This window comes from Anguilla rostrata, chromosome 12, assembly GCF_018555375.3.
Source record: "Anguilla rostrata isolate EN2019 chromosome 12, ASM1855537v3, whole genome shotgun sequence".
NCBI lineage: Eukaryota > Metazoa > Chordata > Actinopteri > Anguilliformes > Anguillidae > Anguilla > Anguilla rostrata.
The window spans coordinates 39,028,177-39,055,655 of record NC_057944.1 but is presented as its reverse complement, the minus strand read 5'-3'; the positions used below and the strand labels follow the sequence as shown (position 1 = coordinate 39,055,655).

General features: G+C 46.4%; 1 protein-coding gene across 1 annotated transcript in view; it reads right to left on the bottom strand.

Moving 5' to 3' along the window:
- Positions 1-5,343: 5,343 nt before the first annotated feature.
- The window catches only part of LOC135236579 (transcriptional coactivator YAP1-like), a 41,163-nt gene continuing 19,027 nt past the window's right edge, over positions 5,344-27,479 (bottom strand). The window contains exons 3-8 of the mRNA XM_064303037.1: positions 21,972-22,096; positions 20,216-20,329; positions 13,495-13,664; positions 11,506-11,639; positions 9,156-9,268; positions 5,344-8,820 (exon numbers count right to left, since the gene is read on the bottom strand). Coding sequence (XP_064159107.1) covers positions 8,582-8,820; positions 9,156-9,268; positions 11,506-11,639; positions 13,495-13,664; positions 20,216-20,329; positions 21,972-22,096 — 895 coding nt within the window. The 3' untranslated portion in view covers positions 5,344-8,581. The remainder of the gene's footprint in view (positions 8,821-9,155; positions 9,269-11,505; positions 11,640-13,494; positions 13,665-20,215; positions 20,330-21,971; positions 22,097-27,479) is intronic.

Genomic DNA, 27,479 nt, shown 5'->3' with positions numbered 1-27,479 from the left:
AATGAAAGTAGTCAGGTTTAGTACTTTGTCACATATCTTGTGCAAGCAATGACTGCTTGAAGTCTGTGACCCATTGACATCACCAGGTGCTGAGTATCTTCTCTGGTGATGCTCTGCCAGGCCTGTACTGCAGCCATCTGCAGCTCCTACTTGTTTCAGGGGCTAGTTGCCTTACATTTTCTCTTCAGTACATGAAACGCATATTAAATTGAATTCAGTGAATTCATTGAGTGAATGACTTGGCCAGTAAACAATTTCCCATTTGAAAAACTCCTTTGTTGCTTTATGTTTCGGATCATTGCCTTTCTGTTGGATGAAGCCCTGTCCAATGAATCAGATAAGATGCTTCTCTACACTTCAGAATTCATCCTGATGTTGCAATCAGTAGTTACGTCATCAGTAAAGACAAGTGAGCCAGTAACTGTGGCAGGCATACACGCCTAAACTATAACATCACCACCATTAGTTTTTATAAAACATAAAGTTAAAGATAAAGTTCCTAAAAAAAGCTTTGCACTTGATGAGATGATTAAATATAAAATGATTCACTGAACTGATTCCAAGCCAGACAAGTCCTTATTTTGGCAAATGGTACAATACTCATTATGTAACAGTTATCTATAGCTATGAACATTATGTCCAGTTCACACAGCATGCATAGACTAGGTCTGAACATTATGACAAGTCAAATTAGAATGAGGGTGGATGGTGTAAAATTATGAAAGTATTTTTTAAGTACTGAAATTTTTAAAGAATTTTAAAAAATGATTTCAATATACAAGTTCCTGATGCTATTCTGTGTAAATTTAAAAGAAGAAAAAAACAGGGTGTAAAGCAGCTCATTAAAATGTTACTTTCTGATGGATATCACAGGGGATATTATTTTACATCTTTAACACTTCAAATATTTTCCACTTAAGTGTATTATCATTTAAATAATGCTATTATTTCTTCCATGAAAAAAATTGGAGGTGTTTTGTGCTTGTCCTGACTACTAATCCAATTGAGTTTTTGTAGATAGACTATTTAAAGCATGGGTTTAAGCCTTGATAGATATGGTGCAAATGTTCAGCGGTATTGTTAAACAACAATTTATTTTGTGCTCAAGCTGGAGTAAACTTAAGTAACATCGCCATCTAGTGGCACAGTCGGCTCATCACAAAGCATTTAAAATCATTTTCTTGAGGTCGGGGCCTAATCTATTTGGCTGAGAAAATAAATGGCTCTTTAAATATGTTTACTTGCATCTGCATGGGTTGCTTCAGTCTGGTGTGGTATTAATCCTTAAGGCATGAACCTGAAAATATCATAATGCTAAAGCCTAAATCCTTGTTAATGTAGATTTGCTTTGGAAAGATTTGAGATGTGTTTTTTTTAACCTTGTCTCACTGTATTTCATACTGCATACCATGTGTCTAAATGTAAAACAAATCTAATTGGTTTAAATGCAACCAAAAGATATTGAAGGCTTTTTTTTATCAGACTGGGTTAAATAATCATTTGTAAAGTTCCTGCTCATGACATCTTAAATGTCAGAACTAGACTAGAAAAAAAAAAAAAAAGAGGGGGAAGAGTGTTGTGTCTTGCACAACATGCACAACCCTTTAATTTAATATTTAAAGACAATTGTCTTGGGAGGCAAGAACATATTCTAAAAAATGAATTTATTTATTTATTGCTCTATATTCTCGACAAACAATTTGGATTAACAGTTGGGTCTATTAAACTGGGTCTGTAGCGTGTGTGGATCTAAATTAGAAGTTTTAAGTAGCCTGGGTAAGCAGAATTATGATTAAATATTCATCTTTCTATCACACCTAGAAAAACAAATATAGTTTAGATGTGGAATGTGAATGTAAAAATGCGGGAGAATCAGAAAGAATCATAACCGTTTCCTTGTTGATTTATTCTTGAATCTTCTGACATTATTATGGCATGATTGCTGCCTTAATGGTAAAATGTGAGTGCTTTATGATGGTTTTGCAGTCTGATGGCACGGGGCTTGCGTCTGCGAGTGTAGTTTCTGCAGTTCCTGATCGATGATGAACGATGGCCGTGCATACGATGAACGATGGCCGTGCATACTAAGCCGGGATGTACTTGCTCCTGCATTTACTGCATGACGCCAGCAGAGGTCGCCAAAACACCAAGAATAATTACAGCAACGGCACCTAGTTTTTGAAAGGAAAGATGGCGCATGTGGGTTTTTAATACAATTTGCATAATGGTCAGCATTAACTGGGGAGGGGGGGTATATATATATATACATACATATATGTCTGGGTCAAATACGTATTTGTTTTGGAATCAAATACTTTTCTACACTTTACTAATCTTGTCTGGTGTATTGGAACCAAGGAAATGCTCTCAAAAAGTGCAAAACCCGCCTTCTGGTCATATTGGCAGGCTCAGTTAAACCAGGCGAGATAAACAGAGCACAGAAAAGTATTTGAATCTAAAACAAATATGTGGAGAAGCATTCAGTTAGTATATGCACATTTATTGCATAAGAAGCCAAAGTATAAACTTCTTCAGCAAGGTCCTGTAGAGAAACCAGTTCCCATGGCTAGTGCGAAATAGCAACTGTGATCACCAGGTCAAAAAATTTGTGCATCAGGCTATTTCTATTAATTTCTTCTACTTTAGATCTTAAATATACACAATTTTCTATCCATGTGAATGAATGAACAACAAATTAAATTGTTTAGCATTTATGTCATTTGGGACATAAGACTGTACTCTAATATATTTTGTTGATTTGCCACTGATAAAGCTTTTTCTCCATTAATGTGTTCAAATATATTTCCATTTGTTTCTTACATTGTGGATCTTAAACATATACACAATGTCCTAGCCATCTGAATAAATGAAGAAAAAAATAAGTTTTGTGTTTGCATTTTATTCATTTTGGACATAAAACTATAGTCTTATGTAATTTGATTTTGACTTTGATTTTTAATGACTTTGATTTTTATTAATAGATTCAAATACATTTCTATTTATTTGTTACACTGTGGATCTTAAATATACAGAATAATGGAGAATCTTTTTCTCCATTAATGTGTTCAAATAAATTTCTATTTATTTATTCCACTGTGGATCATATATTTATACAATAGTTTATGTATCTGAATGAACAAACAAGAAATATAATATTGAAAAATATATTTCTCACTTTGGACATAAGAATATAGTCTTATGCATTATTTTATTTAACACAGAAATAACTTCTTCTCCATTAATGTGCTCAAATACATTTATATTTATTTATTCCACTGTGGATCTTAAATATGCACATATATATTTTATACAGCTCAATCAATGAACAACAAACTTAATTAAAAAATATATATTTCTCACATTAGACATAAGACTATAGTCTTATGTATTTTGTTATTTTCCACAGAAATACCCTTTTCTCCATTAATGTGTTCAAGTACATTTCTATTTATTTGTTCCACTATGGATCCTAAATATACACAATATTCTATCCATCTGAATGAATGAACAACGAATTTAATTTTGAAACATATATTTCTCACTTTGGACATAAGACTATAATCATATTTAGGCCTTTTTTGTTATTTTCCACAGAAATACCTTTTTCTCCATTAATGTGTTCAAATACATTTCTATTTATTTATTCCACTGTGGATCTTAAATATACAGACTATTTTATGCAGCTGAATCAATGAACAACAAAATTAAATTTAAAAACTATATGTTTCTCACTTTAGACATAAGACTATAATCTTAGGTATTTTTTTTCCCCACAGAAATACCCTTTTCTCCATTAATGTTACATTACATTACATTACAGGCATTTAGCAGACGCTCTTATCCAGAGCGACTTACACAACTTTTTACTTAGCACTTTACATTGTATCCATTTATACAGCTGGATATATACTGAAGCAATGCAGGTTAAGTACCTTGCTCAAGGGTACAACGGCAGTGTCCTTACTCGGGATTCGTACCTACGATCTTTCGGTTACAAGCGCAGTTCCTTACCCACTGTGCCACACTCCGTCCATGTAATGTGTTCAAATACATTTCTATTTATTCCATTGTGGATCGTAAATATACACAAAATTTTATGCATCTGAATGAATGAACAACAAATTTAATTAGAAACATTTACAAATTTCTCACTTTAGACATAAGACTATAATCTTAGGTATTTTTTCCCCCACATAAATACCCTTTTCTCCATTAATGTGTTCAAATACATTTCTATTTATTCCATTGTGGATCTTAAATATACACAAAATTTTATGCATCTGAATGAATGAACAACAAATTTAATTAGAAAAATTTACAAATTTCTCACTTTGGACATAAGACTATAGGTTTATGTATTTCATGATGTTCCACAGAAATACCCTTTTCTCCATTAATGTGTTCAAATACATTTTTATTTATTCCACTGTGGATCTTAAATATACACAATAGTTTATGTATCTGAATGAACAAACAAGAAATATAATATTGAAAAATATATTTCTCACTTTGGACATAAGAATATAGTCTTATGCATTATTTTATTTAACACAGAAATAACTTTTTCTCCATTAATGTGCTCAAATACATTTCTATTTATTTATTCCACTGTGGATCTTAAATATACAGAATATTCTATCCATCTGATTGAATACACAACAAATATAACTTTGAAAAATATATTTCCAACTTTGCACCTAAGATTATAGTCTTATGTATTTTGTTATTTTCCACAGAAATACCCTTTTCTCCATTAATGTGTTCAAATACATTTCTATTTATTCCATTGTGGATCGTAAATATACACAAAATTTTATGCATCTGAATGCAATAACGAACATATATTAATTACAAAAATTAATTTCTCACTTTAGGACATAAGACTATAGTCTTAGTATTTTTATCAGCACAGAAATTACCTTTTCTCCATTAATGTGTTCAAAACATTTCTATTTTATTCCACTGTGGATCTTAAATATACACATATTTATATCATGAATGAACAACACAAAATAAATATTGAAAAATATATTTCTCATTTGGACATAAGATATAGTCTTATGTATTTTGTTATTTTCCACAGAAATAACTTGTTCTTCATGTGTTCAAATACATTTCTATTTATTTATTCCACTGTGGATCTTTAATATACACAATATTTTATGCATCTGAATGAATGAACAACAATTTTTATTTTTGTCCATTTCTAATTTCATCAACCCCACCAATGTTAAATTGTTATTTAAATATTAATCAATTAAAATAATTATTCATTCAGAACCACAGGACATACGCATAGAATGGTGTGCATGCTGAACTTCAAGAACGAGAAACTGACAAACGTTACCACAAAGTATAGAGTTTATTTAGGGCCCATTTTAAAAGTATTATATAAAGAGATACAATGTAACAGAATTCATGGGTCTAGCATGCATGCACATACTTTCCATCAAACAAAATCATCACTGAATATAAATTCATTTTGAGTGCATTTAGACACATCTAAATACCAAACCTTTAAAATGTGTTATTAGCCCTACCTCTACATACAGACAGTCAACACTTACTTACTATATATAGTCTGACAAGTACTTACTACTATGCAGAAAATCACACAAGTGACAAACACCATTTAGTCAAAGTTCTGTAGACATGTGCAAAGACAGTACTAAATGGTACCACCAATTACTAAAAGATTTCATTTTAGTTGCATCCCCCCCCCTCCCCCCTTCCCCCTTCCCCCCCCCCACCACAAATACTGAGCCTCATGTCAAATAAAATGGTTCTGAATGCAACCTCAGAATGTAGAACACTCAGGTTCCCATGGTAACACTGGATGTCAGTTTTCAATTTGACACTAACGTCATAACTAAGGTCTAAAAGAAATAAATCCTACAGCTTTCATGGGTGGTTTAAAGTACATTTGCTCTTGTTCATCTTACATGGAAAAAATCACATTTAGCATCACAGTGACGTAAATCATTTTTGAAGGACAAAAGGGATAATCTGTCTATTTTTCAGCATTTCTATGAGATTTTAAACATGAAACCATGTAAACGTTTGATTTTTAAAACAGAAATAGTTTTTGATCGGAGTCAGACAATGGTCACTGTAGCATCACCCTAGACCTAGAATGTAAACGTGAAAACAAATAATTAAAATGACTGGGGATAGCTCATTTACCATTTCAAATCCAGAATCCAAAAATAAAATAAAATAAAAACAAAATAAAATTAAAAATTAAAAAAAACTTAAAGTAGCCAGCTTGTCAAGACATCTGTTCTGTTTTCTCTATCAAAACACAAAGATCCTAATATCACCTGCCTGTTGGTGCAAACATATTTCACATATATCTGCATGTATGTTGCTCTTGTTCATGAAAGGATACAAATTAAGGGAAAGTCTATTTAAAAAAAACAAAAAACAAAAACACTCTTTGGAGGCCACAGCGAAAATTCCTGACAAACTTTTAAATCGAGTTTGCTTTTGTTGGAAATTCCCTACATCCTCTACAATTCTCATCGTTCAGAATTACCGTCCAAACCTCTACCTAACCGCTAAAACTCTACACCCTCTTCGTCTAACCATCGGAAAAACGTGTCATAAACCACCTTCCTTCAGCGAGCAGCCATTTCAGTACATCACAGCAGAGAGATCTTCATCGGACTGGAGGGGGAACACAGGGCTCGCGCTCGCCAATCCCTTCCATGTCGCCATTTTCACTTACATTGCAGAGGAAAGTGCTTTTAGGCTAGTCTTTCCCACCCTTTCTTAAATCATGCCATGCACAGCCAACAGAGCGTCCAGCCAATACAAGCGTCCACAGCCAACAGAGCGTCCAGCCAATACAAGCGTCCACAGCCAATAGAGCGTCCACAGCTAATAGAGCGTCCACAGGTAATGGGGCACCTACAGCCAACAGAGCGTCTTTAGCCAACAGCCTACATTGAGAGCCATTCTAAATAAGCATCCAGTAAATACATGCAACGCAACGTAATAATGGCCTTTTCACACTGCATGAGGCATTAAGTTCACAATCTCGCAAAAAACAGAGTAAGAAATGCTTTACCCAAAAGTGACTGCTAAATGAATAAGAAAAATGTTTTAAACTGGAAACAAAAATAAAAATTTTAAAAAATAATAGTGTGTGCCCTTGGCAACCAAAACATGGTTTCCACAGTAACACTGAAAAGCTGATTTTTGAAGAAAAAAATTTAGGGTTTTAGGTTTTTTTTTTCTTTTTTTTTTTTTTAATTTACAGTGACAGTCCCGTGCCATGGTTACTCTGATGTCTTTGCTGTTGTGATGTGCTGGAAGGTGGCCCCAAACAAAACAAAACTCTGCCTAAAATTCACCTACAAAATCAGCAACAATTAAAAAGGACTACAAGAAGGCTGCTTGATCCATTATACATCAATCTAACAACCCAAATTAAAGGATAATAATAAAAAAACAACCCAAGGTTGAATCAGGCTTAAATAAGACTGAAATATAAAGAAGCTAGGATTCCCATTACAATACACTTTTCATAAACCTCTACTTTTAAAATGGAAATATACTTTTGATTATTGAACATGAATGTACGTAGAACCTTTAAACTTGATCTTCAAAAAAACAGCTTAGCAAATATATTGATTTACGTAGCAAAATGGTACTGTAGTGTTATTTTCTCTTCTCTCTGGAAAAACAAAAAAACAAAAAACAAAAACACAATGGAAAGGCACTTGATTTGACAAGGTTTTAAGTTACATTTGCTGGCCCAGCCAAGCAGCAGCACTGGAAATCACGGAGCGCCCCCTTGTGGCTGTACAACACCACTACATCACAGCCAGCCTGTCGAAGCCAGGCTCCCCCCTCACCTCCACTCCAAATCAGTGCCGAGAAGAACCTTTCGCAATCCCACACACGTTTTATTTTAATTCTTTTGGTTTCTCAGGCTCACATAAAAAACAGAATAATACAAAAAAAATAATAATAATAAAAAAAGAACAAAACGCTCGGAAAGAAAAACCCAAAGCTGTCGGCGCAGAAAACAAAAGAAGAAGAACAAAAAAGAAATGTTTTCCCATGTAAGAGTTGTGTTGCAGAGACCAAGATGAGGAGAGGTGAGGACTGGTGAGGAAGTCGCAGTGCACACGCCTAGCCCTGCCCTGGGGAGTGAAAGGGGGGGGGGGGGTAACCACAATCGGCAGGAAGAGGCCGAAAGGAGATAGACAGCGAAATCTGGGGAAGGGGAGGAGGGGTTTGGGGAACCCTCAGAATAATCGTCAGTTCATGGGCCAGCCTTGAGGACGTGAGTAAGAGAAACTGCGTGAAGGAAAAAAAAAAAAAAAAAAAAAAAAAAAAAAACATTAAAAAATAACCTGCTGCCTGCCATGTATGTCTGTCCTTTTTGTACGCGGAATAACAACAATAAAAAAGAAAAAGGGAAGACTCCTGAAAGAGAGACTGAAATGTCTTTAAGCATCTCCAGATCCTTCACAGATTTCGCCTTGTCTTGCAGCAGTTGGTTGGTAGTGTGCGGCGGACCGAGGAGCGGGGTTGTGGGGGGGGGTGCGGTTGACCCGCCCGCCCTCCCCCTCTATAACCACGTGAGGAAGCTCTCCTTGTCGATCTTGGTGGCGGCCAGCACGGACTCCATGTCGTTCAGGATGTCGGAGCTGAGCGCCTCCTGCAGGCTGGGCATCAGCTCCTCCCCCTCCACCGCCATGCTCTCGCTCTCCAGCGTGCCCAGGTCCACGTTCGTCCCGGGGATGGTGTCCAGGTAGTCCGGGAAACGGGGGGGCTGCGTCGCCATGGAGACCGGACCCAGGGAGTCCCCTGTTGGTTAAATAAGCAAGCAAACAAACAAATAAATAACAGAGCAACTTTACATTTAATTTCCATGTTCGCCTCTCATCCAGAGCACATATTTTTTTTTTACATAAAATTTAATTTTAAGGCAAATACTGCCAACGGTACCACTACTTCTAGGACTAATATCTCCACTGCAAATAGTAATAGTAGAAGTGTAGTCATAGTAACACTAACATTAAGTGACTGATATTAAGAGTCAGCGTTAACGTTGAAGGCAGTAGCGGTAATGGCAATAGCACTAATGGCGGTAACGGTGGTAACGGTAACGGTGGTAACGGTGGTAACGGTAATGCCGGTACCTGTGTCCATTTCGTCCACGCTGTTGAGGAAGTCGTCCGGAGTGCGAGGCACACTGTAGCTGCTCATGCTCAGACCACTGTCCGTGCTCTCATCCCTGGAGTGGTAGGTCCCACTGAGAGAAGGGGGGGAGAGAAAGGGAGAGGGAGAGAGGGAGAGAAGAAAAACAAAGAAAGAGAGCGTTACCTTACAGCTCCTGAGAGCAGACAGAATATCGCACATAAACATTTTCAGCTCCGACATTTTGTGAAAAAACTCCTGTTATTAAACACAATTTGTTGGATCATGTGCTCAAATAGAATTTTACAATTTGAGCACATTGTAATTCAAATCACAATGAGAGAACAGTTGGATATATTCAAAACAATTAAAAAAATTTTTTTTTTTTTTTTTAAATGAGTAACCCAAAATCCAAAATTCCGTAAATAATTACATTAAAATTAAAATGACTCAAATCAAGGTCTGGAACTGAAATGCACTCGAGATTCTACATCCTATTAAACCAAGAGAGCAGGGAAACAAACCAAAACAAAAATAAATTAATATTATTTGAAGCTCTCTTAGGCTTTACAGACAAACTGGGTCGCTCAAAACGCTGTGTGATCCTGCGTCAGCACGTCAGCTCATACCCACACTCGCACAAACCCAGGATGACGGGCCCATGCAGCCGGTGGAAACAAGGGCCCGGCAAAAAGCCGAAAATATCCCACACGCCCAGAATAGAACCTCTTACTTCTGCGATAAGACTCAACGGTGGTGGGGGGGTGGGGCGGGGGGGGCGTGCTTATGTGCCGCTCCTGCGAGCCTATCCTAATTAGCAGAAAGTGAAATATGTAGGCAGAGGGGACCAGTGAGGATTGGGGGGGGAGAGGGGGCAGGGGGTGGGTGAATGGCAGCATTGTAAGAGGGGGGTGGGGGGGCACAAGGACAGTCAGTCAGACTGCGCGTTCTCATGGGACAGCACCCCCCCCCCCCCCATCCCCATCCCACCCTCGAAAACAGGCCTGAGGCTCACCTCCCCACCCCTCACAGGCCGACAAACTGTCAGCACCTTTCATTAAAAAAAGAAGAAAAAAAAACACAAAATTCACACGCTTCACTTCTCACACCACTATCTATCTATCACTCCTGGGGTCGTCCGGGTGGTATCCAAGGGCGGATCTAGCAGTGATGTCATTAGTAAATTCATCTGAACGTTCAAAAAAAAAAAAGGAGAAAAAGCCCATGTTTGGGGCGTACAAACACTAAACTGGGTTTTTTTTTTTTTTCTCCGGCTGTTCACTACTTGCAGGACATGACTCAATTCTATGTGCCTGCTCGACCACTCCGCTCTGCGGCAGCAGGGCGTCCCAAAGGGATCACAGAGCTTCTCCACCCTAGCTCCCCAGTGGTGGAACGAACTCCCCGTCCCTCTCCGAACCTCCCCCTCACTATCCATCTACCGCCGTGGCCTGAAGACTCATCTCTTCAGACTATACCTAGACTAACCACCACCACGCTGTATAAATATTTAAAAAATAAATAAATTTTAAAAAAAAAACCTTTTTCCTGTCACTTGTTACATGTTGCCCCATCCCTGCACTTCTTGGTAAATTGTATTTGTCCTAATACTGTAGCTTATTCTTCTGCCTAGTTGGCTTTGCAGATGTTAGTCCAGGATAGTGTTCATTGTTCTCGGCTAGAAATAGCTGTACAAAATAAGTAATTGTACCTTACTGAACCCGTGTTCAGCAGTTGTCTACGATCATGAAAATGCACTTTTTGTACGTCGCTTTGGATAAAAGTGTCTGCCAAATGAATGTAATGTAATGTTCATACAGTTCCCTTCTCCATTTCCAAAATTCGCCACCAGGGGGCGACATAAAGCAGTGCTCTCCTTGGAAGCAGACCAGCCGGCTGAGTCACAACCATGTGCTTAGCGTTAGGGCTTATCGATAGGCCCACTGTTTACCTCACAGACGCTAAGTGCCCCCATTCCATTTCCTCTTACAAAACCTCCGTGTCAGTTGGCCACAGAAGGCTGGTTTATCAGAGATCGCTCGCCACCAGTATGCAGCACGCTCATGGGAAAAAAAAAAAAGGACGTCAACAGATTCCCCAACAGGGTTCGCGGTGTTCCTGATAAAGACGCTCGCAGAGGAGACTGAAAGGAACACAGACGCCTGTAACGCATCCCCGTCGCTTCCTCCCGTCCACGCATTACGTATCGGTCCATCTCTCTCCCTCTCTCTGTGTGATGCAATGCTCTGGAACGCTCCCACAACAGCAGACCAAGCCAGTAAAAATTCACTCCACCTCTCTCTCTCCTTTCTGCACAGCTCAGCGTTTTCAGAAGCGCCGTCTGCCGCTCACCTGTTCAGGAAGGGGTCGGAGCTGTTGGTGGTCATGGTCCGGACATCCTGGGTCATGCCTGGGGAAGAGACGGGGTTCGGGGTGCCCCCGTCCTGCTCCATACTGGTGGGCAATTGGTTCCTCAGAGCCAGTTCCTTAAAGCACAAAAAGCAACACGTCATGTCAACCCAGCCGAAAGTTTTTTTGGAATGTTTTTTTCTTCCCCCCCCACCCCCCATAAATTCTGTTCTAGAACTCCATTTCTTTCAACAGAATGAAAATGACATCAGCAGTGAGAATTACATCATTCTAATCACACTCTTGTGATCTTGCACGTTGAAGGACTAATGGATTACACCCAAGACACACCTAGCAGCCACAGGTCAAAAAGAAACTCAAGATATGTCGGAAGGCCACATCATCATGGTATATTCCTAGGAGCCTTTTGACCCCCGTTCAGGCACAGAACAATAGTTGCACAATGACTGAAAAATCCAAACCTAAAGCCTTATTTTATAAAAATTTGTTCCCGTCGCCTATTTGGTCACCTACAGGCTACAGCACCCACCACCTAACATAGTCTTCTTTTGTGATGTCTCTGTAAAAAGTGCCATCAAACGTTTCCAAATTTTACACTTAAGGCATGGTTTAATCTGTCAAGGGCTAGTTTATATAAGACAGGTCATAGACCCTGCACCTTAAACTACATGGAGATGATAAATCAGAGACATTTTTTTAATCAAACAATAAATAATAATGAACGAATAGTCAGGAAAACAACATGTGTGTGTGTTTCTGCTGAGCCCTGGATAGTTGTGTGAATGATGATCTTCTCCCCTCTTCTTCAGCTTGGCCTTGGCTTTACAGAAGGAAAAAAGGGGAGACCAGCGCCCATCTCCTCTTAGCAGCACACGACACTTTCAAAAAAGACGTGGACAGCCACAAACACAACCTATTAAATTTAGTTTCCTGCTTTTTTTTGTTTGTTTTGTTTACAAAAGCGGGATGTGACGCGTTTCATGAAGAATGTAAAATTTAAGCAAGGTTTATGAAAACACTTTGTCGGCTTGGTTCGGAGCAACTGAACACAGCGTGCCTATCTAGAGTTTTTTATTTTTGTTTGTTTTTGTTGGTTGTTAAGAGAAACCGTTTTCTTAAGAATTTCTCTCATTTTGAAATGCTGGATTTTGGCACTTACGTCTCTCACATTTTAGCCAAAAAGCCAAGAAGGCACGGCATAAATACACAGCAAAAATGACTGATTATTAAAAAAAAATAATTCAAAAAGACAAATCAAAACCATTTTCTCCTTCCTCCTCGCACTGCGGTTTTCGCCGAAGGGGGATTGCGAAAGTCACGGTTTCTGCAGACGTGGGGACTTTATGGCTTAGATTATCCGCACTGATAAGCAGAGCGGATGTAAACACGCCTTTTCACATAAGAGCGAACGCAGGCCACGATGTGTCACTCGGGGGCGGAGACCGACCCTGGTGCCAAACCGCAAACTTCTGCCGACCTTTCAAAGCCAATTCAGCCCCGTGCCACACCGGAATTACTGGCACCGTCGGCGGGCGCAAGACAAGCGCCCCGAGCGAAACGGAACCCGGTCAGGACAGTCCAGAGGAACTCGTTGTTCTTGAGTTGCTCTTGAGGTAGTCTTGGTTTTTCTTTAAGTAATAAAATTTTCGTAGCCAGTCACGCAGTTAGGAAGTGAGCAGCTGCGATCGTTATCAACGCTGTGCTCGTGAAAACACGCTAGAGCAGCCAATGGATGGATTTGGGACAGTCTTTGTGGGCAACGCATTATACTGTGAATGAGTAATCCGGTTAAAACGATGCAAGTGCAGTGTTCTGTTCTGTGGACACCAGGCTACACCCCAGAACTTTTGAGGGACTTCTGAGGGACGTTTGAGGGATGTTTGGGGGACATTTGAGGGATGTCTGAGGGACATTTGAGGGACGTTTGAGGGACTTTTGGGGGACATTTGTGGGACGTTTGAGGGTACTGACTTGGGGTCTCTGTCTCAGGAGATCCTGGTGCTTCAGCCTCAGTCTCTCCTTCTCCATCTGCAGCTGCTGGAGCCTCATCTGGTTGTTGCCCCCCATGACCCCTCCCTGGGGGCTGGAGGACATGGCAGGGGGCGGCTTCAACGGGACGCTCTGGCTGACCCTCTGCTGGGCTGTAGAGGAGAGGAGAAGGGAGGTGTCATTCCCAGTACAGCCACCAGAGGGCGCGTATGCAGACGGCTCCTCGCGCGTGGAGCACACGGCAGCACTCATTCTCACTGAGGCCTCAGAACAGGGCCTGCGCAGCAGCAAAGACTCAGAGCTGCGGCCTGTAACACAAAGCTGGATCACTGGATGTGTGCACCGAGTAAAACCCGGAAAAGCCTCCCAAATATGGAACATGGACTGAAGTAAACAGAGCAGTTCTGGGTTTTACACAGTGCAGTCTATCCAGCTTACTCACTAATCCCACTTTGAGATACAGGCTTCTGAGAGAACATATCCTTTTTAAGAAATGCTTATTTTTCACCATGTTGTTAAAACAAATATTACAAAAACTGCACCAAGGAGAAAAAAAAAAGTACAAATTCATTTAGAGCATTCCCCTCCGTTGGCCTACACATTTCACGCTTCAAACACAAGTGTCAAAATGTTCTCTTGGTGGTTCACTGCTTATGAAATAACTCCATAAACATTTCACGTGTTTTTTTTTCCTCCACTGTGCAAGGACCACATCGTACCAAGAAAATGTGCAAAGCAAACAATGCCTAAATTTGTCATCCCACCAATAAGAGCCCCCACTCACCCGGAGAATGCGATTCCATCAGCTAATATACAAACAAAAAAAATCTACAAGCATATTCAACGGCAGAAGCAGAAAACGCTGGATCGGAACGCGCTGAATGGACTCATTGTGAACGGGGAAACGACCGTGAAAGCCCAAGGACTCCGAGTTTAGCCGTGTACTCGGGAATAATTAACTTCCAGGCGGGGGGGGGGGGCTTAAAATAGCCGGAAAGTACTGTTACCGGAGAGCGCTACGCTCCCGAGGCCTCGGGCCAAATGTAGTAGCTCTCTCTCCCCGCTCCGCTCCACTCCGACCGCGTGGGCAGAATAATCATTCCAGTAAAACCTGATATGTCCCTGCGTGTCAACACTACGGGCCACTTATCAGCGAAGCATCTCTGCTCCCACAGGAAGTTTGCTCAGAGAGCAGCCCATTCAGAGAGTGCTGCTGCGGTGCAGGCACTGAAGACGGGGAGTGTCACAGATAACGCAAATCAAACAGGGACCGGCAAGCCTTTGAAGCGGCGTTCGTTTCGGTGGACGTTTCAGGAAAAAAAAAAAAAAGAAAACGGCGGCGGCGGCGGCTAGCTTCGTAGCAGGAAGAAGGTAATGATCCCGTTTCGGGGCGAGCACCAACGTGGCGTCCCGCTCTTGTGCAATCACGGTGTGTGTGTGTGTGTGTGTGTGTGAGTGTGTGTGAGTGTGTGTGTGTGTGGGTGGTGTGTGTGTGTGTGTGTGTGTGTGTGTGCGTGTGTGTGTGTGTGTGTGTGTGTGTGTGGTGTGCGTGTGTGCGTGCGTGCGTGCAACGCCTCAACACTCGATGCAACGCTTTCGGTTTTACAACGGGTTCTGAGTTTTTATGCGACTGCATTTCAGCGCTCCAGGCCTGGCTTACGCAAAGGCTCACCTACGGAATGCGTGTCGCTGCAAACACGACGACTTATGACAGAGTCACGTAATTATCCAGGACTTCCTCATGCACGGCCTAATTTTAACAGTCAATGTTAAAGTAGTAGGTGCCAACTAAGAATCCTGAACACAAATTCTGAACGGCAATTTCAAACAAGCAATACAAATGCAGTCAAAGTCTCATAGCATTAATAATAGGCCAACAGCCACCAAATCAGACAGGTGCCCAGAGTGCTCTCCCACAGGAGAACTGTTAGACAGCCTGCGTAGCACAGTGCATTGCAGGAGGCATGAATATCACACAACAGGAGCAAAACACAGTCATAAGGTTTGGAACACAAGATTAGGTATTGAATCTGACACCTCCAATTACGAACATAACCTTCCAAATCCGTGCAAAACGACGATGAGTTTAGTCCGCGTAAGTCTGCAGAAATATCGGTTCATTCCACCGCCAGAGTACCAGCTTCTATTATTATTATTCACGGAGAATATTTAGTGAAATGTTTTATTCAGAATAAATCGGTGCACGTGAGGACCAGGTCGCATTTGAGCCACAGAGTGCACGGAGCGGGGCGTCGTGGCGTACGTGCGACGGCGTGTTCCCCCGTGCATGTGCGCATGGCGCGCAGCCTGCAGGCGTTACCGTGGGAACAGAGCCCGAACCCTGGGCGGGGCTACGCAGGGGCCGCTGGCACACGGCCACCGGGAGAGGAAAGCCTGTTCAGTCTGCCGCGCCGGGAACCAATCAAAACAGAGACTGCTGCGGTGGCGGTTTCACCCCACCCTGCCCCGCCGCCAACCCGCCCCCGCATCAGCGATTCCCATCAGCACTTCCTGTCCGACGGGTGACTCGCTCGCCCACGACACGATCCTCCCCCCTCCTAACTCCTACCCCCCCCCACCCCCCACCCCCCAACCACCACCTGTCACCTCAAAGCATATGACATGCAATAGGGTTGTTTTCTCTTTTTTTTTTTTTTGGTATGACTTATTCCTCTGTGACACAGCCCGAGCAACCGCCACCACCGCCAGCCATCTTCAGCGCTGTGTAGACGCGTCGCTACCTGTGCAGAGAGCTCCCTGTCCAGGCGGGGCGAGGTTCACTGGACGTGTCGAGAGGAGAGACGTGATTGGACACGCTAAGCTCGCGTCTGCCTCTCGTCCTCCCAGACACCAGACGCGCATCTACACGTTCAGCGCTGACCAAGGCTAACACCCGTTTCCATACAGCACTGACCAAGGCTAACACCCGTTTCCATGCAGCACTGACCAAGGCTAACACCCGTTTCCATACAGCACTGACCAAGGCTAACACCCGTTTCCATGCAGCACTGACCAAGGCTAACACCCGTTTCCATGCAGCGCGACAACACCGTTCCATGCAGCGCTACACTAACACCGTTCCATCAGCGCTGACCAAGGCTAACACCCGTTTCCATACAGCACTGACCAAGGCTAACACCCGTTTCCATGCAGCGCTGACGAAGGCTAACACCCGTTTCCATACACCGCGTTCTGAAATCACGACGTCATTCAGGGGACTGGTTAAAACCCGGGCTTTGAGGGGTTAAAGCAATGCCCCTTCCTGCCGAGGGTCCAGGTGATTGGTTAAAACCCGGGCTTTGAGGGGTTAAAGCAATGCCCCTTCCTGCCGAGGGTCCAGGTGATTGGTTAAAACCCGGGCTTTGAAGGGTTAAAGCAATGCCCCTTCCTCCCGAGGGTCCAGGTGATTGGTTAAAACCCGGGCTTTGAGGGTTTAAAGCAATGCCCCTTCCTGCCGAGGGTCCAGGTGATTGGTTAAAACCCGGGCTTTGAGGGGTTAAAGCAATGCCCCTTCCGGTCTTAGCGCTAATGCCGCCATCACCAGGAACACGACGCCCCCATTACTGGGGGGGGGGGCCTCCGCAGTCCCAGGCCAGTGCTAGTCTACCATGGCAACCAACATACACAAACAACAAGCAGAGCGTATCCAAGGGAAACTCCATCTCCGTGGAGAGTTCACCACGGGGCAGCTCTCTACCTGAGAGCCCGGTGGAGCGAGGGAGGGAGTGAGCGAAAGAGGGAGGTAGGGAGCGGGGAGCGAGGTGGGTTTGCAGAAAGGAGGGGCAACCCTAACCCTAACCCTAACCCTAACCCTAACCTCCCCCCGCGATATGGTGAGAGCAGTAAATACGGGGTCCGTGGCGGAGTCCGGCCCGGCTCGGCACACCCCGGGAAAACATGAGGGCCACACAGGAGTGACATCATCCAGCACTCGCCACCTGGGTGCCAACATCTCTGGTAAAACTGCCAAATCGGGGGGGGGGGGGGGCTTTTCCTACAGGTCACAAGTTGTTTGTGTGTTTTCTTTTGTTTCTTTTTTTGGAAACAAACACTGCACTGAGCTTTGTTATGGGCAAATAAAAAAGGTGTGTGTGTCTGTGTGAGAGAGAGAGTAAGAAAAGGAGAAAGACAGAAAGAAGGAGTGTGTGTGAGAGTGATTAAAGGAGAGAGAAAGGGAGGAAGAGGGAGAGTAGGAGTGTGTGTATGTGTGTGTTTGAGTGTGTGTGTGAGAGAGAGAAACTGTGTGTATGCACGCAGGCAAGTGTGTGTATGCGTGCACATGTGTGCTTTTAAAGTCCTAGTTTTCTAAAGTGCTTTTCCTCAGTTTCCCCTTGCACAACAGACAAAGCCGGAGGGGCGGAGCTCTCTGTGGAAAGCCCCGCCCCCTTCCTAACTGACCTCCAGTACACCCTCTGCTTGTTCCCTGCTCGCCTCCCCCTTGGATCTTAAAGGAGAGACGCCGGATTATTTTGTCTGCTTTTCTTCTCGTCCTCCCAACTCCCTTTCTTCCTCTTCAGCCTTCCCCTCTCCCTGCCCCCACCTCTCCCTCTCCCTGCCCCACCTCTCTCTAAGTCTCTCACTCTTTCTCTCTCCCACCCTCCCTCTCTCCCCACACATCTTCCTCCCTCTCTCCCTCCCTCTCTCTCTCTCCGTGCTTTAAGTGAAAAGGTCTGGTACAGATTAAAAGCTGAATTGGGGATAAAGGCGACTGCCACAGACTCAGGTTTGTCTGGATCTCCAGTGGCCCCGCTTTGGGCCTCACGCAGGGGCGCGGGGGGGGCAGGGCAGGGGGGTGGGGAGTGGGGGGTGGGGGGTGAGGGGGGACCAGCCAGAATCACCGTCTCAGTTAAAGGCGCTCTGCTATTTTTCTCCCACCAGCTCAATTTAGCCCCCATTACCACAGCTGTTGGCTTTAGATTGGGGATCCAGATCGCGGAGAAGCTAGGAAAAGGTGCCCCCCCCTTTGGGCTCAAACCTTTCAGTTTTGGGGAGGGGGGGGGTGAGATTTGTTCATTAATAAAATGCGATCTGTCTATTTTTTTTTCTCTCTGCGTAACAGATTTTGAAAACATTTCATCGGACTGATACCCTAACAACGCTCAATACAACCCACAGGGCAAGCCCAGGCAATTTGGACAATGACGTCGATTGTGCTGGGCAAAGGAGGAAGGTCAAAATAGTATAATTATCAAATAAAAAGCAGGATGGTGTTAGAAACGGCTACTGATAAAACATTGTATCCACCCCGAAAAAAAACCCCAAAAAAACCAAACACTGAAAACCTAATTTTATTTGTGGTGCAGGACGCGTGTTTATGTCATATCTCTCTCTCTCTCTCTCTGTGTTCTGTTCTTCGTTGCAGAAATGAGGGGGCCACCAGGCTTGTGAGCTCAACACCAATAAATCTTCAAAGAGCTTAACCCCCCCAACCCCCCCCCCCAGCCCTCAGCTGCCGACTCCATAATCCCTGCAGTTCTCCCCATTCACAGGGAGGGGATCTTCTCCCCCCCCACCCCCCGCCCCAGTTCATGAGTTCTCCTGATCAGACAGGGAAACACTGGTTTTCAGACCCTATATATATATATATATATATATATCTCACCCAGGGCAGAGGACAGAGAGGCATAAGTGTGTGTGGGACGTGCAGGGAAGTGCTAGTCTGGATATCAAGACTCCACCACTTAAAGGCTAAACTAAGACACACACTGACACTCGGGACTGACGCTCACACGCGCACGGACACACACACGCACGGACACACACACACACGCGCACAGACACACACACGCGCACGGACACACACACCCACACACACTGTGACTGTGCGCATACCGTCCCGCTGAGTCCCTGCTCTCTTGCCGAAAGACAGGACACGGGACCGTCCCACAACGGGGGGGGAGGGGGGGGGGCCCACTTTCCGGAGCGCGAGTGACTCATACTGACGTAAGTGGAACCCTCCGTCGCCGTTAGAAACGCTAACAGTTCAGGTTGGAGAGCTACTGCAGTGTCCACCCAGGAGTCAAATCAGTAACCCCAAATCCGCAGCTGTGACATCTGCAACTGTACAGCATTTGGAGGGGTGGGGTTACTCCCCTGAGGAGGGGGTGGAGGCTGTCAGGCCACACCTACAGAGCGGAACATCACCCAAACCAGCGACACAGGTTCACAGCACACCTCAATCGTGTGTGTGTGTGTGTGTGTGTGTGTGTGTGTATGTGCACGCGTGTGTGTGTGTGCGCTTCCCAATCAGTCCTGAAGAAGGCATACATTTAATTTCTAAAAGACAGAAGCTGCCTGTTCATAAAAGGCAAGACTGTGCAATCTGGGACAGAGTAATAATCACCTCACTGCGTTCTGAGTAGAACAGACATTTGGCGATCCTCGGAGTGGAGCCGGACTGAAGCACTTTAACACACACGCAACGGCTGCCAAACACGCCCCGTCTGAGGCCGTCCAACTTTCGGGAAAAACCATTAAATGCGTCTCAGCAGGTGAGCTCTGAGCCAACATCAGAACTCCTAGCTTGAGAACAACAACAATCGCAGAGAACGCAGACTTCTGAAGCGCGGAACATGACGACATCTCAGCTGTGCTCTTCAGAGCCAATAAATGACTGCAACAGGCCTTCGGTGCTTTGCGGCCTCTTAAGGAGCCGGGAGGTCAGAGTTCAGAGGTCAGAGGTCAGAGGGCGAACCCTGCTCACCGTAGCGTGGGTCCAGCCGGGGGTCCAGCCACGAGGTGGTCTTGTTCTTGTGGTTGATGTAGTAGATCTCTCCTTCCGGAGTGATGGCCTGCTCCCAGCATTCGGGAAGAGGACCTGAGGGCGAACAGATAAGAGGATTGGAACTTGCAGCTCTCTCTCTCTCTCTTAAAACCACACAGTTTCACAGGCAGCAGCCAGCAAGGAAGCAGGCTACCAGTTAAACAGGCTGCACAGGCAAGTGATGGACATTTGTCTTTTTTTTTTCCCCCCGTACAAGTGTACAATGCACAAGTCTCTGTAAGAAAGGATGTTAAACTTCCTGATGATTTAACCTGATGAATCAGGAAACACTGATTCCTGAAACCCTGAACATGCAGTACCAACCGCAGGCAGAGGGCTTGGGTTGGTCATACGCACTCCAGCGTCCAACAGAAGAGAATGTTCAGCAGCAAAGCTGATAAACAGTAGGGGACTCAGAGACATTTTAAAGTGTGAAAAATCAGCATGTCCTCATTAATCGGGTAAATAAAATAATTAAATAAATAAAAACATTTTTAAAAGATAATCTGGAAATATCTAATGTGTACAAAAGGCACTATACATCTGTCTGAACCATTAAGCTAAAACAGTATCACTTAAGATATAAATAAACGAGAAATGAATCCTATTAACGAGATTAATCCTATGCCTGGAGACTGGACCAGGCCTGTGTGGATGGCTGTTCTCGCCATTATCAGGAATATCAGTGGGCGTGGCCAAAGAAACATAAGTCACTGCTCCTGGGTCCAGGGGGGGAGGGGGGGGGTTGGGTGGAGTTTAGGGACAGAACTGCCACAACAGGCACTCCCCAAGCATGTCCGACGGGCCAGGACACGTTCTGCCTCATGCATACCACGCCCCAGGTGCATTTCACATGGGACAGTAAGCAGGGAGGCGTCTCATAAATAATACCTAACTGCTGCTAAATCTGGGGTGGGGGGGGGCAGGGCCAGCAGTCAGGGCTGGGGGGCTCATTCCACTGCAATTCAGTCACTCAAGGGAACAAACAAAATTAAATTCACAGACCTAAAAAATACCCACAATGCTCTATGGGCCTTTTCCCAATGAATGAATATAACTGAATTTGATATCCTGAACTGACTGAATATAACTGAATTTGATATCCTGAACTGACAGCATTGAATTGTTAATAAATAGGATTAGCATTTATAAATGAGCACTTGTTCACTATGTCCTTATCAAATGAGGAGCGCTCTTCCTGTTGTCTAACGAATAAGTGCCCCCAGCCCGGGAAAACTGGGGAGGAACGGGGGCTTCTAATGGCCCAGCAGGGAATCAGGTGGGACTGTACATGGGTCCAGGGTGGGGGGGTGGGGCGGGAGTCATCCCCAGTGAGGGTGCGTCCAGGTAAATTATGGAGTAAGATTGATGTAAGGGTGGGTCCAGGTAAATTCTTACTGGAGACTGAATGATTTTTGGATGGGGGGTTGCAAATGAGTTTGGGATGGGTCAGGGGGAGACTGAATGATTTTTGGATGGGCGGTTGCAAATGAGTTTGGGACGGGTCAGGGGGAGACTGAATGATTTTGGGATGGGTGTGATGCAATGATTTGGGATGGGTCAGGGGGAGACTGAATGCTTTTGAGGATGGGTGGATGGATGTGGGTGGGTGGGGAGGATGGGTGGGGGTGGTGGGGCAGGGGGATGATGGGTGGGGTGGATGGGATGACGGGTGGGGGTGGGTGGGGTGACTCACCCGAGGCCGGGCTCATTATGTTCTGCTGCTGCTGCTGCACGTTCGCAGGGCTGGCTGGGGAGGCCTGGCTCATCTGCAGCACGGCCTTGCGGGGATCCTGCCAGGTGGTGGTCTGGTCCAGGTGGCTACGGGAAAGGGGAGAGAAAGGTCAAAGGTCAACTTCCAGCACATAACACTCCAGTCAGCCAGAAACACAGGACGCGTCGTCAAAAAACCAGGCCCAACTCCCAAAAGAAAATTAAAGGGCAAGGTACCAATACACCGGCTTTAAACGCGGGCAGCACTTCTTTTCCTGGACTTGCATTACAGCTAATCACGCTGAACCAGGGCTGCCCAGTCCGGTTCCCAAACCTCTACCGCCCTGTAGTTTTGCATTTCAACGCTAACTTGGCACACCTGACTCTGCTAATTAGCAGCTCAATGCAGATCTCTAGCTGTTGAATGGGGTGTGGCTTTGTTTGGGTTGAAATGAAAGCCTACCGGACAGCTGATCTCCAGGAACAGGGTTGAGCAGCCCCGCGCTAAATGGAAGATTCTAGATCATGGCAGAATGAAGTGTGCAACTCCCACAGAAGGGACATTCAATCTAAGCCTCATGGCACTTTCCCTTCACGTGAACATCACTAATTCATACATACAGTACCCCCACAACCAAATGCCAACAAGACTACAACAACGGGACAATAAATCCGTATTTCACCATTTTAAACAAATACATCATGAAGCAAAGTTAAAGAAGAGAACATCAGATTTGGCAAAATAGCTGAGCTGAGTTTGAGGGGGTTGATGCTGCACTGAGCCGGTTGTCCTGTCCAGCCCGTCCAGCCCCCCTGCCCCCCCCCCCCCCCCAGTGGGCAGAGTGGCACAGCCGTGAGGGTGCGCCAGACTGCTCATGGCATCCCGTCAACTCTCCCCAAATTACAGCCCGCGCCACTTCAACACAAATCCGTTTTTTTTTCGTCCGCTTGGCTAAATATAGACCACCCCGTAGCCAAGAGCTTTTTCTTCAAATTTATGATGGCTACCCCGCTTTGGGAATTCTGCCTCCGTCCCAGAAAAAGCAACCCTGTAAGGCACCATGAAACCTTCTTCCTTATTAAGCGCATGTGGTCAGGATTCGCAGTGTCAGGACGGAATACTCCGACCTGCTAAATGAATTCAAACCACTGAGTTTCTAAACACCCCCCCACACACCGACATGAGAACACGCGCCGACGCCCCCCACACGACACGCACGCACACCACGACCACCACACCCAGCAGCACACCACACACACACACACACACACACACACACACACACACACACACACAGGGCAGTTTGCTCTATCAGTTTGCTCTTTTCAGGGCTTTAGCTTCCTCCATAAATCATTTTTATCAGGTAGTTTGCTCCTCTTGGATACAATCCATCACACGCTAGATTCAGATAACCACGGTAACCACAACAGGGGAATCGAAACCAAGGACGTCTGACTTTAAACTCTTACTCTCACTCTCTCTCTGTCTCCCACTCTCTCTAGGATTTCTCACAAACACCTACAATGTTCTTTTATATCTTTGCAGCTTAGAGATCTTAAAATAGTGACTAAACAAATAAATATATAAATAAATACAGTGCGACACAACGTACAGCTAATCCACAAGCTAACCCTTTGTATTAAAGCGTTCTTTAACAAGCAGGCCGTGTGTGGGAAGAACTCACATTTTCCCCCTAAAGCCGTCTGCACCGCCCCCAGTGCCACCGCACAGCCATCCCAGAGGGGGCCGGGCTGGGCTGTGCTAGGCTAGGCCGCGCTGCTCTGTGGTAGGCAGTACTACGGGGTAGGCTAGGCTGGGCTGTGCTAGGCTGCACCGGGCTGCACTAGGCTAGGCCAGGCAGTGCTGTGTTAGGCTAGGCTGCGCTGCGCTAGGCTAGGCCGCACTGTGCTAGGCTGCTCTGTGCCATGCTAGGTTGCGCTGTGCTAGGCTGCTCTGTGCCGTGCTAAATCGCAGTGTGCTAGGCTAGGCCGCACTGTGCTGGGCTAGGTCACGCTGTGCTAGGCTGCTCTGTGCTGTGCTAGGTCGCGCTGTGCTAGGCTGCTCTGTGCCGTGCTAGGTCGCGCTGTGCTAGGCTAGGCCGCGCTGTGCTGGGCTGCTTTGTGCCGTGCTAGGTCGCGCTGTGCTAGGCTGCTCTGTGCCATGCTAGCTCGTGCTGTGCTAGGCTAGGCCGTGCTGTGCTGGGCTGCTCTGTGCCGTGCTAGCTCGCGCTGTGCTAGGCTAGGCGCGTGCTGCTCCGCCATGCCCTCTCAGCGGCTGCGTCTGCTGCCTGCCTGCAGGCTTCGTGCTGTGCTAGGCTGAGGCCGTGTGCTGTGCTCTTGGGCTGCTCTTGCCTGCTAGCGCGCTGTGCTAGGCTAGGCCGTGCTGTGCTGGGCTGCTCTGTGCCATGCTAGTCGTGCTGTGCTAGGCTAGGCCGTGCTGTGCTGGGCTGCTCTGTGCCGTGCTAGGTCGCGCTGTGCTAGGCTAGGCCGTGCTGTGCTGGGCTGTCCGCCCTGAAGGCGCTGGTAATTAGCGCTTTGTTGATTCTTGCTGCTCGATTGAGCGGCTGAAAGCTAATACAGGAAACCCCTCCCTGGCAGGCGACCCACCCCACCCCACCCCCCCCTCACGGCAGGTCACCGCCAGGCCTCAACGCAGGGGGTCCCCCCTTTCTCCCCCCCCCCCCTCCCTGTTCCTGGAAGTGGACGGGACACAGTGGTGGCGTCAGACTCTTTTTAACGATCTGGCGCCACATCCACAAAGCCTTAACCTGCGCCACAAAGACGCAGACTGAGCTACGGCCCCAGAGCCGGCCCATTCATCCTTTATTTATTTATTTTTCCCCCTTTTATTGCTTCTTAGAGTGGCCTTTCCCCATATGCAAATGAGCTGGGGGGTGGGGGGGGTTAGGGGTGGGGGGCTTCTCACGGGGCCCACGCTCGAGCGCTGCAGATCGCCCTCCGCGGCGCGAAACGAATTTCGATTCGAGGGCTCCTGCACGGTCCCCAGCGAAAGAATGAATGGGTTTATTTTTCCTCTTCCCCCCCCCCCCCCCACTCGAAAAGAAAGAGGGGAGGTTGGAGGGGGGTGGGAGGGGGAGAGGAAAAAGCACGTGGTTTAATCTGCTGCTGGAAACGTGACCATGACCGGCAGCCAGCGAGCAGCGAGCAGCGAGCAAAGGCTTCGCTCACCGAGGAAATTAAGGCACTCCATTTGAATCGCTCCACACGACCCCCTCGGACCCGTCACCTGACGCCACGGGCCGTTTAACCCGCTTTAAGGCGCTACGCCCCCCCCCCCCGCCCCCGTGCTTAACTCCTGATGGGCGGAGCTTGCTGCTGTCTCCTGAACACCGCAGGTCTGAACGCCGGCAACGTCCGGCCTGACAGCTGGACAGAAAACAGCTTTCCCAGAATCCCAGGGGGAGAGGGGGATAGGGAGAGAGAGGGAGAGAGGGACAGTGTGAGCGGGGGATAGGGAGAGAGAGGGAGAGGGGGAGAGAGACAGTGTGAGAGGGAGAGGGGGATAGGGAGAGAGAGAGGGAGAGGGGGAGAGAGACAGTGTGAGAGGGAGAGGGGGATAGGGGGAAAAGAAAGGTAGAAAGAGAGATTGAGAGGTAGAGTGAGAGAGGTATAGATAGAGAGTGAGAGAGGTAGAGAGGAGACAGAGAGAGAGAGAGACAGACAGACAGGTCGAGAGAGGGAGAGAGAGAATCACAGGGCCTGTGCCCCCCTCGCTCTCACTCTCAGCCTCTGTGGTAGTTCCAGTCCGCCTGTCTGTTTCCCTGTCTCTGTGCCAGGACAGAGAGAGGGGGGGAGAGAGAGGAGGGGGAGAGAGAGGAGAGAGAGGAGAGGAGAGAAGAGAGGGCGAAGAGGGAGAGAGAGAGAGAGAGGGGGAGAGAGCGCAAGAGTGTGAGAGCGTGAGAGACAGAGAGAGCGAGAGATTGAGTCAGCACTTCTCCCCCCACACAAAGCCACCCATTTCAAACCCCCTCTTGTTTATGCTTTACTGATCAAAGGAACTGCCAAATCCCACCCGACCCCCCCTCCTGCCTCCAAAATACCCTCACTGTTCCACCCTGCACACACACCACACACACACACACACACGGAAAATAACAGCTCCGCTCTGTGGAGGGGGCCTCTCGAGGAGGGTCACAGTGTGGTGGGCGGGGGGGGGGGTTGAGGGATGAGGGGGGTGGAACGGCAGCCTAACAAAAAGAGAGAGAGGAGGGGGGGGGACATTACGGAAGCAATCCCTTGGAATATTACTGACGGCCTGGACTGCTCCGACCCCGATTCCGCCCCGGGACCACCCCCACTGCCCCCCCCCCCCTTCCCCCATCCTATCCACAGTGGAAACTCTGACATTTATAATGAGAGAGAGAGAGAGAGAGGTAGAGACAGGGGTAGAGGTAGAGAAGTAGAGAGAGGTAGAGAAGTGTAGTGAGAAGTAAAGAGAGAAGTGGAGAGGGCTGGATGGGGGGGGGGGGGGGCTGGAACAGTTTGTCTCTTCTGTCAGGATCCTGGCCCCCCCAGGCGGCGGGCTCATCCTGATCAGCACAGGCAGTACCACTGAGGAGCACACCTCAACTTTTCCACTGAGGGCCTGGGGGGTGGGGGTGCCTCCACAATAATCAGGCACTTTGCCTGGGGGGGGGCGAGGGCTGTTCTATTCTGATGCATGGGTATTTATCCAGAGCACGGACCCCACACTTCAGGGCTATTCAGAGGCGGGAAAATCAGGACCATGCACCTTTCAATCGCTCACGCCAGTGCTGAGGGAGAGACTTTACACAACGCCACACACCACCCCCAGTGCCCCCACAACCCCCCCCCACCCCACACACACACACACCCCAAGTCCACCCCCACCCCACCCCGCCAGGATGTGCTCCTAGCACATTAAAAACAGCACTGCAAACGAATGCGTCCAATTTCAACGTGGCCGAATTCATCCGACAGAATGTCCGCACACATCAAGCGGTAGAATGCGTTGTCAAAGACACACAAAAAAGAATGGATTTAATAACCTGTTGACTGAAAACGTTTTGAGTGCACACCATCTCCACTATAAGGAGAGGCAACTGGAGGAGAAAAAAAAAACGACCAATGGTTGTACAGAGCTGTGCCTGAGGGTGTTGCTAGGCAGATTAGGGCTCTGACGCTTCAGGAGGGTTTCATTAGCGAGTGAAGGCCTTTTATTAGGTCCCTGGGAAAAGCAGCAGAGAGCAGAGTCCCTCCATCCTGCCCCCAAAACCTGCCGCTACACCCCAACAACCTGCGCTACCCAACACTGTCCCAAACCTGCGCTACTACCCCCAAAACCTGCCGCTACACCCCAACAACCTGCCGCTACACCCCCAAAACCTGCCACTGTACCCCCAAAACCTGCCGCTACTACACCCCAAAACCTGCCGCTACACCCCCAAAACCTGCCACTGCTACACCCCAAAACCTGCCGCTACACCCCCAAACCTGTTACCACTACACC